This window comes from Sprattus sprattus, assembly GCF_963457725.1.
Source record: "Sprattus sprattus genome assembly, chromosome: 17".
Classification (NCBI taxonomy): Eukaryota; Metazoa; Chordata; class Actinopteri; order Clupeiformes; family Clupeidae; genus Sprattus; species Sprattus sprattus.
The window spans coordinates 14952968-14973814 of record NC_137915.1 but is presented as its reverse complement, the minus strand read 5'-3'; the positions used below and the strand labels follow the sequence as shown (position 1 = coordinate 14973814).

General features: G+C 45.9%; 1 protein-coding gene across 3 annotated transcripts in view; it reads right to left on the bottom strand.

The window, feature by feature from the left end:
- The window catches only part of arfgef1 (ADP-ribosylation factor guanine nucleotide-exchange factor 1 (brefeldin A-inhibited)), a 65574-nt gene extending 44727 nt beyond the window's left edge, over positions 1–20847 (bottom strand). For all 3 annotated transcript variants that reach the window (XM_080855603.1, XM_080855604.1, XM_080855605.1), the window contains exons 1-3: positions 20567–20847; positions 2970–3000; positions 223–379 (exon numbers count right to left, since the gene is read on the bottom strand). In XM_080855603.1, the coding sequence (XP_080711729.1) occupies positions 223–379; positions 2970–3000; positions 20567–20690 (312 nt within the window). In that variant the 5' untranslated portion in view covers positions 20691–20847. The remainder of the gene's footprint in view (positions 1–222; positions 380–2969; positions 3001–20566) is intronic.

Below are 20847 nucleotides of genomic sequence, written 5' to 3'. Positions count from 1 at the left end.
ACTGAGGTTGTAGAATGTAGTACAGTAAATGCAAATGTGTTAAACTGCATTTTAAATTATATAGCTGAACTATACATAGAAAGGTAATTACTGAATAAACTGTATAAAACATTGTTAAACAGATACACACACACGCACGCGCACGCACACGCACACGCACACGCACACGCACGCACGCACACACAGTGATAGTTTTTAGGGAATTTCATCCCAGCCACTGACCTGTAAACAGTCTAGTGATGTGCTTACGATGCGTGGACATTTGGACTGACAGGCCAACTCAAACGGCAAGAAGTACTTATCTGCCTCAACAAAGTTGGTCTTAGATTTGATTGGCGGCAAAGTGCTGGAACTTGATTTGCTGTCTTCCGTGGGCGAACTGCAAAAAAGAGGGGATTGCAGCATTGGTCAACCAACTCCAAGGCCATCCATCAAAACCATTCACTAAACACAGACACAGAAACAGACATAGACACACAGACACACAGACACACAGACACACAGACACACAGACCCACAGACACACAGACCAACACACACACACACACACACACACACCAGAAAACTCCACAAACAAAACATTGCATTTGGAATAAACAGATTCTTGATCATCAGGTACTTGATCAACAGGTACAAAGATTGCTGATATTTTACCTAAACAGCCAATGAATGCACCCCTCATTTCAGTGCTCCTGAGGCAAACCTGTTGATTGGCTGAAATAGTCTTTTGCTTAGTGCAAGCCACTTTATTTGTTTCTGATTTACAGAGCCAGGACTGTATACAGAGTGTATTTGAGCACACACACACACACACACACACACACACACACACACACACACACACACACACACACACACACACACACACACACACACACACAGAATGGTAGGCTAAAGGATAGCGAGTAGAATTGGTTGAATTTGACAGTGTACTTTATTATAATAATCGAGGTTTGCACCTTTAAGAGTGGTTATGTTACATCATTTCATTGCAGAGCCACTGTCCCTTCTGCTTGACTTGTCCATTCTCTTCCCCACATCCCCAGCCCACGAATGTGAACTAGCCCAGGCTGCCTTCATGTGGGCTGAAGCCCAGCCGTGCTTAAGTGCTTTGTTTGTGCCTTGGCTGATGTGACGGAGAGTTCTAGTTCCTTCAGCGAGATGACCTCAGTGAGAGCAGTGGAACACAGGCAGTGGTGGGTGGGTGGGGATGTGAGGGAGTGAGAGAGAGTATGTGTGTGTATGTATGTATGCGCATGTGTGTAGCGCGTGTGTGTATGTGTGGGGTAGTCTTGCGATGCTGTCATGCAATGTTTGACAAGACTCACCTTTGTTTTACATGCGCATTACATCTACTATTAATTTAATTATCAACCAGGCTGACTTGTAACACAATGAAGCAATATATGTGGGAGTGTGTGTATGTGTGTGTGTGTGTGTGTGTGTGTGTGTGTGTGTGTGTGTGTGTGTGTGTGTGTGTGTGTGTGTGTGAGTGTGACCCAGTCTTTGTGTGCATCTGCATATGTGTGAGTGTGAGACAGTCGGAAAGTATGCATGCGTTTCTAAGTGAGACAGTGAGAGAGAGAGAGTGAGAGAGCATGAGAGAGAGAATGTCTGTGTGGGTGTGTGTGTGTGTGTGCGCGTGTGTGTGTGTGTCTGTGTGCATTTGTGCATGTGTCTGTGTGCATGTGTGTAGGTATGCAGGCAGCCTTGTTCTGTGTTCCACGCTGGCTGTCAGACAGGAGCCCTGGCTGGCCCACCTGCTCTCCACCCTCCACTGCCTGCTCCTTTCCCTCTCACTGATCTGGAAGCAGTGCGGATTAGCCTGGTCATGTTTTTAATTGACATAAATTTGGCTGCAGCCTAAAGCCCACGGGACAAGAATTTGGGGGTCCTCGCGTAGATTACAGGCTTTATCAGTGAGGCCATCCTGCCAGCCCAGCCCTCGGAGCAACCCGTGTTTCTTTCAGGAAGTGGTCATAGGAGGGTTGTGATGGTAATAAGTGTGCTGTGAGTATTTAAAGCAGGGGTCAAGATACACATCAATTTGGGCTCTGGGAGAGAATAGGAACCAGGTCATTGAGTCATAGAGGGCTAAACTTGAGGCTGCTCAAAAGAATCCTCTGGGACATAAGACTGAGGTGTGTGTGTGTGTGTGTGTGTGTGTGTGTGTGTCTGTGTGTGTGTGTGTGTGTGTGTGTGTGTGTGTGTGTGTGTGTGTGTGTGTGTGTGTGTGTGTGTGTGTGTGTGGCTGGGACGAGTTGCTGGGTTGCTTGAAAGCCTGCTGAGATAGAAGACGGCATAGAGAAAGTGCAAATGTGTATATGAGTGTGGAAAGGGAGGATTAACCTAAGGGACAGGAAACTGAAGAAGTGACTTTGTTTTGAGCTCCGGATGGTGCATGTTGTTTGCGCGTGTGTGCATGCGTCAGGTTTTCCTGAGTGCTCACTAATGCCCAGAGGGCTGGGCAGTGGACACACACACACACACACACACACACACACACACACACACACACACACACACACACACACACACACACACACACACACACACGCACACACACACGCACACAGCAAGAGGGAAAGGGTATTCTGATGTGCCTGCAGTTGAGGGTGAGTGAGTGAGAGCACCGTGTGTGTTTCATTCCTCTGCCATGGTTGCCCAGCAGCGGAGGGACAGCCGCACTCCTCCCCCCGCCACACACACTGCCATTAAATACACTGAGAGGGGCTTTTAAGAACTAAGAGAGGCAACACACACACACACACACACACACACACACACACACACACACACACACACACACACACACACACACACACACACACTCACACAAACAAACAAACGCACAAACAAACACACACACTCTCTCCTTCTCTTAACTTCCCTCTCCGTTATTTTCTTTCTGTCTGACTAAATCACTGGGTACACTGCAGAAGCGCAGCTGTCTGAGGAAATTGACTTACCTTAACTTCTCCGACTCTTCCTTTATTTCCTCTGAAAAAGAGAGAGAAAAGAGAGAGAGATAAGTGACAGATAAGCGAGTGATCCAGGTTCATCAATAACCACACAATAACAGCATACGGGAGACAGAGTTGCTGACGGAGCACCTCCGCATAAACAGCAGCACACCCACACCCTTATCTGTGAGAGCCTCCTCCTGGGACCCAAGGACCTGTGCTCCACACACAAGCCTGCTGAAGGGTTCAGAGGAGGTGCTGTTATTCAGCTGGGGAGCCCCTCAGACCGGAATTTTCTACAATGTGATCCTCTGTAGGAGGATATCATTTCATAATGCATGCAGTCAATTTCTCCAGCCAATGCGGAAGTCTTTTTGTTTTTATTTGACGACAGATCCGGATGATCACATCATATCGCTTAGAGTCTAAACAGAATAAGTATTCGATCAGCGCCAGTCTGCTAAGGGTGTCTGGGAAGCCGTCAGCGACCATGCCAGCTGTGTTGCCCTCGCAGATACCATAGCACACACACACACACACACACACCCATCACTGCGCCAGGGAGTGACTCAGAGTGTTGGGGGAAGAGCCTGCCAACTTCCACTGCAGAGAGAGCAAGGCCTGAAAAGGATGTGATGCGAACACACACACACACACACACACACACACACACACAAGCACACTGTCTCTCACACACTCACACACACTGCTCACATATCAACAGGGCCCATTTCAGTACTCAGTTATTATTAAGACAGAAATAGCTGGTGCTTGAAAATGAAAAGCTTTATTATTGAACTGCTACTGGCCATTGCTTAGCCTCCCCATTCAAATACAGGTCTCTCCTAAGACCGTTCATCCAACTCTCACAGGACAGCAACTCCAGCACACTGGTACTAACCAAAAGCCTCTCCTGCTAGGGGACCATTAGCAAGGGCAACCTCTGACCCTAAGCACAGCTGCCCTAAGCACCTCTGACCCTAAGCACAGCACAGCCTAAGATACTCGCTCCACCACAGCTGCAAGAGCATCAAGTATTCAAGAGGCTAATGAGAGTCGTCCTGCTAAAGCAGTCCCTGAGAAACTTGCCCAAACTTCTCTCCTCTCTGTTTGTCTAACTGGTGACGGCACTGACATATGTTACCTGGCTTGCGGTAAGATGACTTCTATGAGCTAACAGCCCAGTCATTTCTGTGTTTAGATGGGTCTTATGCGGGCCTTACTGGGGTTTAATGATATAGGTACAGGCTTATCTTGCTTCCTAAAAGGGAACTAGACATTGTGTCCACTAGTGCAAATAAAAGTGGGCCTCAGTAAAAGTGAGCCATAGGAACTCTAATATCCTCTCTGAGCCTTTAATAAACTCATTTCAAAAGAAATAGAAGGTAATGAAGAGGGAGAAAAAAGCTAGAGGAATTTATTTAGCTTGTAGACAGAGCCTAACAATGCACTCTAGTCATTGTGTGAGGAAATCAGAAATGTAAACAAATCAACTGAACAAACAAAGAAAAGTTCCTGTAGTTCCTCTCCGTTTAATGGGCCGTTCCCATGGTGCTGCGCCGGTCATGGATGACTAAGTGCTACTCTGGGAAACAATGAGGCAGTGAGGGTCTCTCTCTCCCTCTCTCTCTGTGTTTCTCTCCCCCTCTATCTGTCTCTTTCAGTCTCTCTCTCCCCCTCTCTCTCCCCCTCTCTCTCTCTCTCCCTCTCTCTCTGTGTTTCTCTCCCCCTCTATCTGTCTCTTTCAGTCTCTCTCTCCCCCTCTCTCTCTCTCTCCCTCTCTCTCTGTGTTTCCCTCCCACCCCTCCCTCTCTTTCTCTCTCTCTACCCCCCTCTCTCTGTCATCATTCTTTACAATGAGGCAGTGAGCATTTCTCTCTCTCTCTCTCTCTCTCTCTCTCATCATTGTTCAAAGTCCTGGGAGAGAGGAGATGCCTGGACCATCACTCTCTTTATGTTTTTCTTCTTTCGTTCTCTCTCGCTCTACCTCTCTCTCTCTTTCTCTCTCTCTCTCTCTCTCTCCGGGTTATAAGCAATGATAAGTGGGGTGGTGAGAGAGAGAGAGAAAGAAAGAATGAAAGAAGTGAGATGTATGAAGAGAGTGAGGGTCCAGGCAGCCCCTCTCTCACTACCAGGACTGTGAACAATGATGAGTGTGGAGGGAGGAAAAAAGAGAGAGAGCGAGAGAGAGAGAGCGATAGATAAAGAAAGAGAGAAACGAGAGAGAAAGAGGAAGAGGCAGAGCGAGAGAGAAAGAGGAAGAAAGAAGCGATAAAGAGAGTGGGGGACCAGATAACCCCCTCTCTCTATGGGCCATAAGCAATGATGAGGGGGGTGATGGGGGGAAAAAGAGAGGAGGAAAGAAAGGGAAGAGAACGATAAAGAGAGTCCTCCTCTCCTTTTCTGAGCTGTGAAACAATAAAGAGAGGGGCAGAGCTAAACCCCTCCACACCTCCGTCAGGGGGAGGGAGAAAGAGAGAGAAGGAACGAGACAGAGAGAGAGAGATGGAGAGAGATTGAGAGTGAAAGATGGACAGATGGACAGAGGCCTCCCACCCCTACAACACTGCTGAAACACACACACACACACACACACACACACACACACACACACACACACACACACACACACACACACACACACACACACACACACACACACACACACACACACACACACACACACACACACACACACACACACACTGTTGTGTGAAGTTCATAAAGGTCTGGTGGTTGACCTGTGCTACCTGTTTCAAACCAACAATGCCACAGGCAGTGCTTCTGGACAGAGCACTACCAAACAAGATGCATGCATGTAGTAGGCTACAGCATTTCAGAGATGTCTGTCCACTCCAATGAAGTTCCTTCTTCACAACATATTGTCAAATACTTAGCAAACACGAGACATGATCATTCATTCACAAGTCTGGTCATACTGTGGAAGAGGCCAGTGAACCTGGATATAAAGTGAAAAGGAACAACACGCTGAGGGGGAGGGGCATGACTGTGTACATAAGGAACCAACACTACTTCCTTTATGGACTGTGACAGGAAATGTTGACAAACCAAAGTAAAACCCACACTGGTAGTTTTGGCTGTCAGAAATAAAAGTGCCTTTACATCATAACCATATATTTCTATCATTTAGAGGTTTGAACGGTTTCATAACATAAAATATTCTCTTTGAACCGCTTGGTATCTTGGCTCTGGTTAAATGCTGACCTTTATTACCCATCAAGTCCATGTGTCTTATCTGAAGTGAGCGCAGGTGTACACTGTAATGCCATTCGCTGCCCGGAGCAGGAAATACAACTTTTCCAGCACTATCAGTTACTAAGTGGAGATCTGATACCATGGCAACGCAACAATTGAGCTGACATCTACCGTGGAGAAGCTGTTTTGTGTTCAACATTCCGGAGACCTGCTGACTGCCATGCCTAATTCAGCTCACCTGAACACGCACGGGCACACACGGACACGCGCACACGGACACGCGCACACGGACACACGCGCACACGGACGCGCGCACACACACACACGCACGTACACAAATCATTTTTGCTGATAATGCCATTTCAACTGATAAGATAAAATCAAATTTGACGTACTCTAAGCTTGTTATATTTAGTTTGCACCTCACTAAGGACTGCAGAGATATTCTCAGGCCTGAGTCATGCTCTGGATTCTGACCTTGAAAACACTCTTACTGCAAAGAAATCAAAAGACCCCCTACACACACACACACACACACACACACACACACACACACACACACACACACAAACAAACACCACACACACACACTACAAACACACACACACACACACTAAAATAAACTATTCATGATTACCAGGCTTAGCTGCAAATAATCACCCATCACAGCAAATAATCACCCGTTGTTGATGGAGATAATAAGTTTACATCAAAGAACTATGCAGCTTAATCACTCACTTTAGAATGTATGCATGCGACACACACACACACGCACACTAGATGACCTGGAAATACTCCCACATTCACCAAAGGATGCATTTCAAATCCACATTCCACTCCCTCTTTCAATCAGCTCTGGCAGTGTATGGGGCAAAAGCACATTGGGACACCAAAACACATTCCTCCTAGAAGCAAAGACATGCTAATTACACCTTATTAAAAATGAATGCTCAAGCTCCATTGAAAAATTAAACCTCAGATAAAAATGATTAAAAACAACCATTAAAAACAAACACGAAAGTGACAAACACACACACACACACACACATTCGTGGCTACTTTAAGTTTAACACCCACTAGGACGTGGATGCCAAAGACCCCATCTTAAATATTATTGAAGCCAGTGCCGGTTACATCGCAGCAACATCAATGGAGGCCCTTGTGTGTCCAACGCAGCACAGTGTCTCACTCAGTCTCGCTAAGTCTCACTGAGTCGCGCTACATTTTGCTCTAGCTCAGAGTCTCACCAGGAGCTCGGAGCTCCAGCATTCCACATGGGCGTGAGAGAATAGATCAACCCAAATAGGCAACCGTGTGTGTTATTCACTACGTCTGCCATCCGTCCCTATACTACTGTCATCTACGAGTGTGTGTTTGTGTGTGTGTGTGTCTCTGAGTGAGTGAGTGAGTGAGTGAGTGAGTGAGTGAGTGAGTGCGTGCGTGCGTGCGTGCGTGCGTGCGTGCTTTCGTGCGTGCGTGTATCTTAGTGTGTATGCGTGTCTCTCTCTGCCTGTGTGTGTGTGTGTGTGTGTGTGTGTGTGTGTTTGTGTGTGTGTGTGTGTGTGTGTATCCATATGCTGAAACCACAAAAAAACAGTAGCCTCTGGCTGGCAGCTCTGGTGTATGAGCCTATTAAAAGCCCCCCTCCTTGTCCTGACACTCCCAACACGGTGTACCGCTGGCTTGGTGGTTTCAAAAAAACTCTAAAGTTTTGGAAGAAAAAACACCCAGACAACATACAACTGTGGGACATGCACAGCGGGATACTGACAGGCATACACAAACAGGCAAAAACACGTGCACGCACGCACCAAGAGTGCAGTATGTGTTTGTGCAGCTTTGGTAACTGATAGCATGGGCAATAGCCTTTGTTCTTGCCCAGGTGGTTGAAACAGAAACCCGGCTGATGTCGAAGTGCAGCTTTCAGGCAGTCTGCCCACACGTCACGTCACGTCACGTAACCTGGTTGGCATCCAAACAGAGCCAGAGTAGTGGAAATGAACGTTACCAGCATAGTCCCATGTTTAGAACAAACACAGGGACTTTTCAGGGGCTGCTTTACCAGCTTACACAAACACAGCACAACCAGCACACAGATTACAGCCTAGCCAAACTTGCGAATGGAATTAAAGAGAGACGATAGCGAAAAGTTTAGGCATTATTTACATTTAGCACTGAGTGCAGTGTCACGGAAGAATAGGCTCAATGAGTGGAATGCGGTCACAGACAGTACCGAGACACTGAGACTGTAATAACAACTGGAGCAAATCTGTTAGATAAATAGTGTCATAGCGCTATCTAACTCAACCCAGTGCGCAGTGGGGAAAATAAGCTGCACAGTCCTTGACCTTGCTGATCCAATGCTTTCTACAAGGACTCTGTTGTTAAATCTACAGCCGCCGCTGCCGCCGAGGTCTCGGCTCACGACAGAAAGCCCTCCGCAGCCTTGACTCAGGAGTCGTTACAGCCTGCTGTCGCCGGGGCTGCTGTCGTGACGCAGCATAAAGCCGGCTAGAACAAAGCCAAGGTCTCAGCCACGGCATCAGTCTTCTCCAAAAGGGTTCAGTCCTGTGTGTGTGTGTGTGTGTGTGTGTGTGTGTGTGTGTGTGTGTGTGTGTGTGTGTGTGTGTGTGAACGCGTTCGTGCTTGTGGGATTGAGAGAGAGAGAGAGAGAGAGAGAGAGTCTGTGTGTGTGTGAGTGTATGTCTATGTTGTGTGTAAATGTGTGGTTGTTTGTGTGATGTGTACGTGTCGGCCTGTCTGCAAGTGTGTGTGATTCACTGAGTGATTTTGATGGTTGTTTTGACACCACTGCTGACATGGCAGCCGTCTGAGGACAGGAGTGGGTGTGGGTGTGGGTGTGGGTCTGGGTGTGTGTGAGGGTGTGTGTGGTTGAGGGTGTGGGATTGGGTGTGTGTGACCACAGCAGCAGCTGGGGACAGACAGCAAGTGGGCCGTAAGTGTAATGTCCATCTTTCTGTCTCTCCGACCAGTATCTCTCAAATCATTCCCCTCTGTCTCTCTCAAATCATTCCCCCCTGTCTCTCTCTAATCATTCCCCCCTGTCTCTTTCACATTACTCCCTCTCTCTCTCTCTATCTCTCTCTCTCTCTCTCTCTCTCTCTCTCTCTCTCTCTCTATCTATCTCTCTCTCTATCTCTCTCTCTCTCTCTCTCTCTCTCTCACACACACATCACTCTCCCTCTCTCTCTCTCTCTCACACACATCACTCTCCCTCTCTCTCTCTCTCTCTCTCTCACACATCACTCTCTCTCTCTCTCTCTCTCTCGGGGTGAGGACCGGCCCTTTGACGTGACATTCACAGCCACCCAGCTGCAAAGGGCCAGTGCCGGAGTGCATGTGTGGGGAACATCTATCTGAAATAAAGACCTCAAGCCGCGCGGTCCACTTTCACACAGCCCTCCCCCACTCTTACCAACACTGGTCACGTCTGATGCCCAGCTTGTGTTTAAAGCCCTCACAATTAAATCAGTGGCGCTGAAGCTATATGTGCTAATCCATTTACTCTGTGGGTCTTCTGATGAAGCTTAAAGCCTCTTTAAATCGTCCTCTTCCCTGAAGTTACAGCAGCAATGTGCAGTTGTATGTTTGTGTGAACAGTGCAGCCCATTTGTGGAGACGCTGAAACAACTCCACCAGGAAGCCCTCAGCTGGATAAGCCAATCCTGCTGACTCCGGGCTGTTGAAGCCCACAGCGCTAATTCAATATCCACTCGGTCTGGCAGACACACACAGACACACAGACACACAGACACACACACACACACACACACACACACACACATGAACTCACACACATTATGAAAAAAACAGTATTACACCAATTAAGCACCAATCTGCTGGTGTGTGACAAGCAGTGGCCTGTTCTGGCATAAACACAACAAGGCCTGGGCTTCTCTGTCTACAGGGGGAGGAGAAAAGATGGGCAGATGAGAGGAGAGGAGAAGAGAGAAGAGGAGATGAGAGGAGATGAGAAGAGAGGAGATGAGATGAGAGGAGAAGAGATGACAGGAGAAGAGGGGAGATGAGAGGAGAGGAGAGGAGAGAACATGAGAGGAGAAGAGAAGAAGAGAAAAGGAGAACAGCAGAGGTGAACAATAGAACAGACAGTTAAGGGAACAGGAGAGGAGAGGAGGGGAGAACAGGAGAAGAGGAGAGGACCCTAAGACCTCAGCAGTGACCTCACGTGACTAAGGCTGAGACTGAGAGACTAAGGGAGAGTGCTGGAGATGCTGTAAACACTGCTGGAGATCCAGCCAGCCCGTCTGTGTGTGTGTGTGTGTGTGTGTGAACACATTGAGATGTATCAATCTGTGTGTGTGTGTGTGTGTGTGTGTGTGTGTGTGTGTGTGTGTGTGTGTGTGTGTGTGTGTGACCCGGGGCTCTCCATCTATGAGTAATTCAGCGATATCAATTTATGCTTGTGTGTGTCTGCATATTAGTGGGTGTATGTGAGTATGTGTGTGTGTGTGTGTGTGTGTGTGTGTGTGTGTGTGTGTGTGTGTGTGTGTGTGTGTGTCTCCCTGTGTGAAGTCATTCTGCAGTGAGGCTGTGGGCCAAAGCGCAGCGTGCCTCCGGAGAATTCCTTTCATGAGGCAAGACTCCAGGCCCTCTTCCCTCCTCTCTCTCTCTCACTCCCTCCCTCTATCTCACTCTCTCCCTCTATCCCTCTCTCTATCTCTAGCATGTTCCATCTCTCACTATTTCCTTTTTCTCCCTCCCTCCCTCCCTCCCTCTCTCCTTCTCTTGCATCCTCCATCTCTCACTCACTATCTCTCCCTCCCTCCCTCCCTCCCTCCCTCCCTCACTCCCTCCCTCCCTCACTCCCTCACTCTCTTTTTTTTCTCCCTCTCTCACTCTCCCTCATCCCCCGCCTTTCCCTCCCTCTCTCCTGGAAGACTCCATAATCCCCATTCCACCTTGGGCCTTCTCTAGAGCCCTGCTCCATCCGTAGCCCGGGGTTACTTTCTTTCACTTCACACCCCTGGTTCACGAGTCCCCAGATCGGGTCGAGTTAGCAACCCAATCCCCTTTCACCTGACAGGAGCACATCCAAGCGTCTCGTTCCTCTACCGTGCTGAGATATTACCATTTCAAAAGACTAGCCAGATTTAAATGCAACGTTGATTCCGACTGAGGCTTGTTTCGCCTTATAAGACCGATGACTTCTTTCCACCCTCCTCGGGGTAAAATTGGCATCCTCAAAGTGCCGGTGTTGGTGACAATTAATGTGTGTGGTGAACTTCAATTTCCTCACAACAAAAAGAGACAAACATGCAAAAAACAGTAAACAACAGGGACATAGAAGTTAAGCATTTAATGGTATTACATCAGTTACAAACACACACACACACACACACACACACACACACACACACACACACACACACACACTGCCTTTAAAAAAAACTAAAATAAAAAAGGGAAAAAAGACGACAGCTGACCACCTAAACTCAAGCATCTGCACAGCCAGTTAATAAACAAGCCTACCGCAACCCCATCTCATACACTAGAATCTGAACGTCACAAATTAAACCATAAACAAAGCTACCCTTTGCAACATCTTACAGAACACCTGAAAGCACATCTGAGCACGATCAATCAATACTGTGTAGGTGTGAGAAGACAAATGTATAGCCTTCTCTCTGCAATACACTTCAACCTAAACTCCTGTTGACTATCTGGCTCATGTGGTCTTTCTCTTGCAGATGATCACCAAATTGTTTCAGTGGACTAGTGCAGGTGACCCCGAAGCACGCGTCTCAAAAGGCACAAGACGCCAGACGGTCTGGGGCTCACCTATGCAGCCAAACATGCTTAGCCACGTCACGTCTCCTGATTTAGCCTTCACAGGAAGCCATCCCTGCCTAGAATGTGAAGTGCACTTGTGTACACAGAAGGACTGGATGGCAGGGATGCCCATTTCAATGGAAGTTTCTTGATTGGTTGACTGGTGAACAGACCACATTCAAATGTTAGTTTTTGTTTAGAGACAAAGAGGGCCCAGATAAGGTTTGTCGAATAGAGAAGCTAGAATAGAGCCAGCTAACCAGATGATTTCAAAACAGTCATTATGGAGGCTGTCATTTTTGTTATGATTAAAACATACAAAGAAAGTTGGTCTCTAACTCCAACGCAAGAAATCTAAACAAGCCGTATCCACACGCACACACGCACACACACACACACACACACACGAGAAGACACAACAGCAGGAGGTGGCGGGTTCAATGCCTGACGCCACATGCACATTACACATCCGCCCAAGTCTGACGAAGACAGCTCAACTGATCTCCTCTGCCTGAAAACACACTCACACACGTCAGCAGCTGCTACTGCAGCCCCTTCTGCTTCCATGGTGAAGGTGGAGGTGGAGAGAAGTGAGGTGGTGGAGGTGGTGAAACCAGTCTCCTGACATTTCCATTGTGCGAGGTGAAAGCAAAGGTTGCCCAGCCGTAATTACATTTGGAGGCAGATCAGGAAGTGTTGCAGAGGGTTGCCCTGACGACGTCACGGATGGGTTCTGTTTACACCCCCACTAATCAGAGCATCGCCGTGCCAACTGATTTAAGACACGGCTGTTTCATTTGCTGGAAGGCTGGTTACTGTTTAAGGCACCGCGCCGGAATACTGCTAACCAACACAGCGAGTTCACTAAAAAACATGGCTGCTCACAACAGCACAGTACTCGGCAGTCACATTACTCTCAAGCTCATTATCAATTTGTCAGGCCTGAGGGAGCGTTGCATCAGTGCTAAAGACGAATAGCTAAACAACTCAGGAAGAGCCCGGGGCTGTGCCATGGACTCTGTTTGTATCCTGAGGAATACTGTAGCCACAGAGCCCAAGCCAAATTAAATAAAGACGACTGAATGTGGCCGCCAGCACAGTACCTACCGCCTAGGCGGGGAATACATGAGAGACAGTGTCTGAGACTTCGACGCCATGCATGTTCTGTCGTCAGCCTACACCTGTGTTGCCCAATTTCACAAGGATTATGTGTTTCAGCACTTATCTCCACCCCGTTTGTGGCGCAGTACGAACACTCATTTTGTGCCACCCTTCATCTCACTGCTGACAGACTTCAGAGGAGACTGGGCCTTAAGGGACACAACTGTACAGATTGGTGCCTATGGCTGCTTGACAGCATCCATACATATCAGGCCCTACACACTGACATATACATGTCTACATATGCAAATATACTGAACATATTGAACATGTTCTGAGCGCATCTCTACATGGCATTCTGAGTGTGGTTCCAATCCATTCTCGGTTCATATATTTATCCAATACAAGTCTTCAGTCTGAAGAATGAATAACAGTGCAAGGAAAGAGTGAACATGAATGCTCCTCATCATCTGTGTTTGGACTGAAGCCAGCAGTTCTACGCATTTGTTACAGGTGTCTGTTCTCTTCTCTCCTCCCTTCGCCAGAACTAAATCAGCAGGAAGCCCTGTTTGGATAGTAGCAGGCCGTCCTTCTGCATGACATGGTGAATTTGTGTTTAGTTTTAGTTAGTTTCACAAGAGGATTCATTAGTTGAAGTTTAATCGGAATTTCATGTGAAAAATAATCTGCTCATCACTGAAGATATCAACGTTTCAACAAATACAATAGACTGAAAGGCTGTTAAAAATGCAGTGAGAGATTTGGTTTCGGTTCCACGAAGGGTTGCTGATATTTGTGCTCAACAGCCAATCAAATTACACCCCTCCCTTCTGTGCTCCTGAAGCACCATGTTGATTGGCTGGGATTGTTTATAGCTCGGTCCAAGCCATTATGTTTGTTTCCCACTTACAGTCAGGACTGTGGACGATCACCATAGTTCTTTTGAATGCAAACACGGACAGGTACAGCTAGAGGACCGTGAGGAGCAATTTACTGAATTTGACAAAAAGTGTATAGGGATCAGAATCGCAGACCAGACCTTTAATACACATAAAGATTCAATATTTCAACCATTTACTTCAGACAAACGAAATGACATAGAGTTTCACGGTTGACCCCACCAGTATAGTTAACTAGAAACCCCTAAAGAACTCACATGGGAACTTACAGGTTGTTAAAAACATTACGTTCATCCCCCCACTCCCTGTTTCCCATGGATGTATGTAAGTGAATTCCCATCAGTGGTAACTTTGTGGGATTTTTCCCTTTGATTTCTTCACCACAGAAGCTGTTACATGAATTTACCACGCATTTGTTCGTGCCGCTTTCAGTATTCAATTAAAAATATATTTTTTTGGTAATTTTAGCAATCATTATTAGTTTACTTTAGTTGTCCATCTCTCCAGGATTTTTAGTTTACAAAAAAACGAAACGCTTTAGGTTTGGGATAATAACCCTGCTGCATGGCAGTATCCATGAAAACAAAGACGTTCCAGAGAAAGGCCTGTGAGGCCAGTGTTCCAGCCCTAATTAGTTCATCCGTTGGTTTTAGACTGGATGGAACACTGGCACAAGGCGGCGATGGATTATTCAACGGCGCAACCAAATACCTGCTGTGAGGTTGTCAGGCTCTGCTATGGTCACGGTCATGCTACCCTTTCCCCATTCAAATCCGATCGCTTAGATAAGTGTTGATTTTCTAGTTTCTCTCGTTTCTCGTGTACACTCATTTTCTTAAACTTCTGTACTTCCTCGTTTATTTTTGTGAAGCACTGACTTTCTCCCCCAAATGAAGGAACCTCGCCTGAGCTCAGAAAGCTGTTTTGGGACCTGCTGTCTTTTCACATTGGTGGCAGCTTACCCAGACACCAGCGCAGCTGAAGTCATCTTCAGCCGCGCTGCCACACCTGCGCAGGGGGTGGGGGGTGGGGGGGGGGGGGGTGGTTGAGAGTCCCCAGAGGTATAACGAGGCTGCATCCAGTGAATGAAATTTAATTTACCATGTTCACAGTGGGACCACAACTATGCCCCAATAGTGGGTCTAGGCTCCTAGCCAGGCTCTATTCCCTTCTACCCGCACTATCATTTCATTTCATTTCAGCTCTTTCAATTACTCTCTTTGTGTGTAAATATGACTGAATGAGTTTGTGTGTGTGTGTGTGTGTGTGTGTGTGTGTGTGTGTGTGTGTGTGTGTGTGTGTGTGTGCGCGAGTGAGTGAGTGACCCTTTCCACCAAGCTTTAAGTTCTCTGAAGTTTACTGATACTATTGCATGGTGTGTCAGAGAGTATGGAAACTACCCAACAGTTTGTGTGAGTTTGAGTGAAGACTTTGAACCACCAGAAAAACAGTCCATTTCAGATAGAACATAACTTCCTGAATAACAATAAAGAAAATAAAAACCTTTCCTAGCTCTCTGCACTCTAACTATACCTCCAATACGTGTTCACCCCATCTCCATCAGAAAGTCCCCCAGCATGTCTCAAGAATCATGACATGACTGACTGTATCCAGGGTAGCATTTATCAAATGCAGGGAGCCCGGCTGCCCGTGACATGTGTAATAAAGACATCTGGCAGCTATGGTGACAAACGAACAAACTTGTGGTTGTGGAAAACATGCTATTCTGAGTAAGCATGTAGTTTGGGGTAGACTACGGTAATGGAGAAGAGAAGCAGCGATCAGGTGACTGCTGAATAATAGATAGTGATGACCAGGGAGAATGCTGTGTGCTCTCAGGAGTTCTAGGACCTAGGGTTCTGTAATGTTCTAGTTCTATACTGACAAATATTCTGTGTTTGTCCATTTCCAATTTAAAGTGCAGTCCACGATTTGTTGATATTTGAGTTTGACAGCCAATCAAATTACACCCATCACCTTCATGCTGCTGAAGCAACATCACGATTAGCTGGAATTGTGTATGGCTCAGTCCGAGCCAATTTGTTTGTTTCCCATCTAGAGCCTGGGCTGTGCATAAACACCAGAGTTTGTTGAAGACACACACAGAACAGACAGCTAGAGGACCATGCGGAGCAATTCACTGAATGTGATAAAAAAGGTGTATTAGATTTGAATCGTGGAGGGTACCTTGGCACTGGTAGAGATATTTACCCCACGACAGCTTCAAGCAAAGCTCGGAAGCAAATTGGTCACTGATTGCAAAAACCAGATTACACATCAATAGCTTGGTCAATTCAGTGGTGCACCTATTGTGCAGTGGTTAAGAGCAACACAATTAATTAAAATGTTTTCAGTGACCGTCTATGTGTGATTTTCATCAATAAAGACCTGGAAAAAACACCCATATGACAAATTGTACACATATGTGTAGTAAATGACCTTGTGTGACCGCTTCCCTGTGACCACTTTGTCCCAATTCTCACAGCAGGCCTAATGACTCCTAATGCACCTTATGTTGCTCTTTGATGGAAAAACACATGGTTGAAGTAGTTCCAAAATAACATAATATAGGCATCCTTAATTAAAGAGCATATTACATTTTTTTTAAATTGAGAGTACAGTTTTAATATACAGTAATGAGGATGTTTCGTTTATTCCTACACCCTGAAAGGCTAATTTACAAAATAACCATTTTGCTTTGTAGTCAGCACAATGATGGGTCTATTTCACCACCGCCTAAGGTGACCCGTAAAACAAAGGATGGTAGTAACAGGCAGGCATAGCTACCACACATTTAAAAACAAAGGTTAAGGAAAAGCTCCTGAACAAGTTCAATATGAGCAACATTTTGGGTAAAGGCAAGCTAATATCCACTATATTAGATCACATCAATCCACCTGCAAATATCCCAGAATTGTCGGTCAAACGTTGAGGCACAACTGGTCACTAATGTATTGGGTATTGTGTTTCAGTTGTTAAGGGATTTGTAAGGGTAGCTAACTGCTACTAAGGGCACAAGAACAGAACTCTACTGTTGAAGGAGCAACAATGAGCAGTGTGTACAATTACCATAGACTGCCTTGAAAAAAGTTTGAACTGAGTTCTACTGGGAATCAAATCTGCTCCAGCGTTCTTATCTTTAAGCACCAAAGCAACATTCCACTCCTTGGGAGACATGAGAAAAACTCCTTACATTCCGATAAACGGCTGCAGCAGCCCGACTTAGAAATGACAAGCGGCTCACAAAATACCCTCACATGCAGCTGTGAGCTTGGCGAGCGGAAAACTGTGGAATGAGAGAAATGTCCCCTACAACAGCTGACTAGATCCGATCCAGCCGAGACGAGGCTGGGCCAGACCTGAGCCAGGTTTGGGAAGCATCCTGGCCGGACGCTTTTCAGGGTTGGCTGCTGACATGAGGAGATGAAGAATACCCACTACAAAATATAAACCACTTCAAATACACTTACATTCCCTTGTTTTACCTCTGAAACTATGCCAAAGCCCTTCATTTATATTAAGTGGTTCTTAATTTGCAAACGTGCTCTCTTAATTTTCCCACTGAAAAAATTACTTTCAAGGATAATTTAAGGTGTAAATGAAGGGGTTCTGTTTTGTAGTGACCATGCTTTGCGACAGAGCTTTGGTCTATGAGGCCTTCTGGCTGCTTTCACAAGAGAGAGGGCTTCAAAGGAGCCCCAGGCCTGGTTGGATACCAGGAGCTAAAAGCTAAAACCTTTCCATCTACAAATACCAACAGCACTTTTCACCAAGGTCACATGCACACGCACAACTTCAAGAGCTACACCGATTTCAACCATTGTTGTGTGCATACACAGTGCACCTACTGTTAGGTACAGAAAGTTAGGCTTATAGCAGGAAATGGCTGAAGAGGTTGCAGAGCCTCCAACCCCTGCTATAAACGACGGTGATAAAGAGAGTAATGAGCTGGGGAAATGAACTGGCCTCATGCAGTGGGTCTCTGCGCTTAGAGAAAATTAACCTCTGAAGCCACACAGCAAACCAAAACGTTTTCATCAGCATTTTAAGTCAACATTCTCCACGCTGATTAATGCACACTTTTATGAAATGCAAATTCTGTCTCAATTTGATAGCCAACTCTAATTATTAACTACCAAACCAGCCAAGTCCTCAGCTGGAACAGAAATTCCATTTTTAATGTGGATTTATAACCTTAATTTCTCTGAATGAAAACACTTAGTCATCTTCAAACCCAAGATTTCACACAAAAAGGAAGTCAGCTTGTGGCCTGCATATAAATAGATTAAAGCTCACCTCACCTCACCTTCCCAGGGTGGCCTAAACACGCTCAGACCGGCCACTTAAGGTTTCCCAGGGAGAGGTTCAGACTCAGCAGATAGATTAGATTCATGTTAGGCATTTCAAATAGCTTGGGATACAGATGACAATGCTCTAAATGTCCAATGAAGACCTTAAGAGTGGGTTGTCAATCAGGTGATAATACCCCATGCGAGATATGAGACAGTACACGGATCATATTGAATATCGATTGTGACTTGCAAACCTATTGGACAGTAAATCCCTCTGAATGTGCTAGGGGGTTCCTTGCAGTACCTCTACCCTTTCATAAGAACCCATTAAGAGCACTTAAGAGAATGGTGGCCTTTATGCACTGACAATTAGCCTACAACCCAGGATCAGGAACCTTATCGCCATCTTCCTCTGCACTGATGAAATTCTATATGCACTTCCTCTTTAGGCGGAAGGTGACATCAGACATTGAACATTGTGCAACTATTTGTGGTTGAGGAACTCCATTATGATATTAAAGTATCTCCCCCACCTCTGAGCCTACCCCCCACCCCACCTCTGAGCCTAAATCCATCCTCTGCATAATTCTGAAAAATAATAAAAATTATGCAAAGGACTGAGGGTGGGGAGAGAAATTTAGTTTACAGCTCAAAACAGATTGCAGTAAGTGTGCAGTAAGAAGCCTATCTGGGGGGACGGGTTCAGTTGCTAAAGGTTCAGGTCTCAGTGAGACCTAGTACACATCAGGGTTACAGAATCAGAAGATACAAAATAACAGTAGAATAGCAATATTCGGTTCCATCAGTATTAACTTAAACAAGTTTGTAACTAACCTTCCCTGACTCTTGGCTTGCAAACCTGAAGTAGCACTTGGCTCAGCGGTCATTGTTCTATGAGTTTGTGAATGCATTTTGAATGAAGGTGCTTCATTGGACAGTGCGTTTCTGTGGGAGGTGAATTATCACTCACCCGCCCCTCATACGTACACATTGACAAATATACACAAGTTTGACCAATTGACAAACTAGGTCAGTTTTGAATGATAGGCTGATAGGCTTCTCACTATAAATACAACACAGAATGTGGCAGGCTACCTTATGTCTGGGCCTTAGCCTATATCTGCTAGCACTGACAACATGGGAAAATACACTGGGTATGGTCTAGAATGGGATGTACAATTCAGTAGCGTTTTTTAAGTCTACTAGAGTAAAACCACAGCATTATATGAAGTTGCTGAGCAGTTTTTAAAACAATACCCTGCATTTCAGGTGTTAGGGGTAACAATTAGGCATCAGCTAGTAAGGTTTCTCTGCGGTTTGGCAGGACGAGAGGGCTGCCAAGTGCAAGAATTAAAACGTATCCTGGAGATGGTACGTGCTGGCAAAAGTACACTTATCACGGCTGACACTTCCTTAACTTATGTGACAGTCCCTCGCTTATTCTCAGGGCTAGTGGTAGCGAGGCCATCGCTCCTGAAACAGACATCAACTGCAAGGCAACCTCCACAGTGGCATATCAGACACCACTCCCCACCGGTCGTGTGGGGCAGTAGATTCGAGAGCTAGATTTCACCATTAAGCCAAGTCATTGTTGTTTATGCTAGGGAGGAACTGGGGGGCGGACAGACATCCAATCCTAACAAGCAAAAAACAGAACCTCACAGGATTCGACTAAAGATCCGACATGTATTGGAATATTGTAACGTTTAACCCGACATAAAACAGTCTGATTAAAAAGAATGTACCGTGTGCCACCTTCATTTACGATAGGCTACACTCTGCGATAGGCTATAACGTTACGGGTTGACGGCAAAATGATTCTATAGAAAAGTGAAAATAGCAACCTCTCTTTTCTGGTGCATTTATCATGTTATAATCGTGTTCCAAAAACGAGTTTATTGTCTATTTGGTGGGATGTGTAGGCTACTTAGCAGGCATTAGTGGTTTCAAAAGACCAGGAAGGTAGCCCTGACAGACTGCACATTTCCTTATTTCTCACGTCTGCTCACACATGATCATCATACAAATAGCTTCTTTTGCAAACATATTGATTTGAATGTCCACATAACAGTCAGTTGTAAACACCTTCAGTCTAGTCGTGTTAGTTTTGCAAATTAAATAATAACTTCCGCAAAGGCTTGTAAATCTTGCAGGCTAAATTATAGCTAGCAGTACATTTTTGCAACAATGTAGGAACCCAACACCTTGCCGGTAAGATTAGCGATATGCATGACGTGTGCAAATCTAGGACTAACCCTACGATGATTTATGAAATTAAACTCACCTAATGCCACCTCACAAGCTTTGCGCAGTTGGGAATGGTGAGCCTTTTTAACCTCCTTGTCGGCTAAGATCTTTTCCAAAGCTCGGGTTAAAAACATGTTTTTCGTTTTTTTGCCTTCATACATGACGCGCTGCAACTGGGGCGAGGAGGACCTGTCCCAAAGGCGAAATACTCTTCAAATGTATGTATTCCTTTAAAAACTACACCGATTCTGGCCTTGGTAGACAAACATAAATAAACCCAGAAGGTGGGGTAAATCCCTTAGTTTTCCATCAGCGACC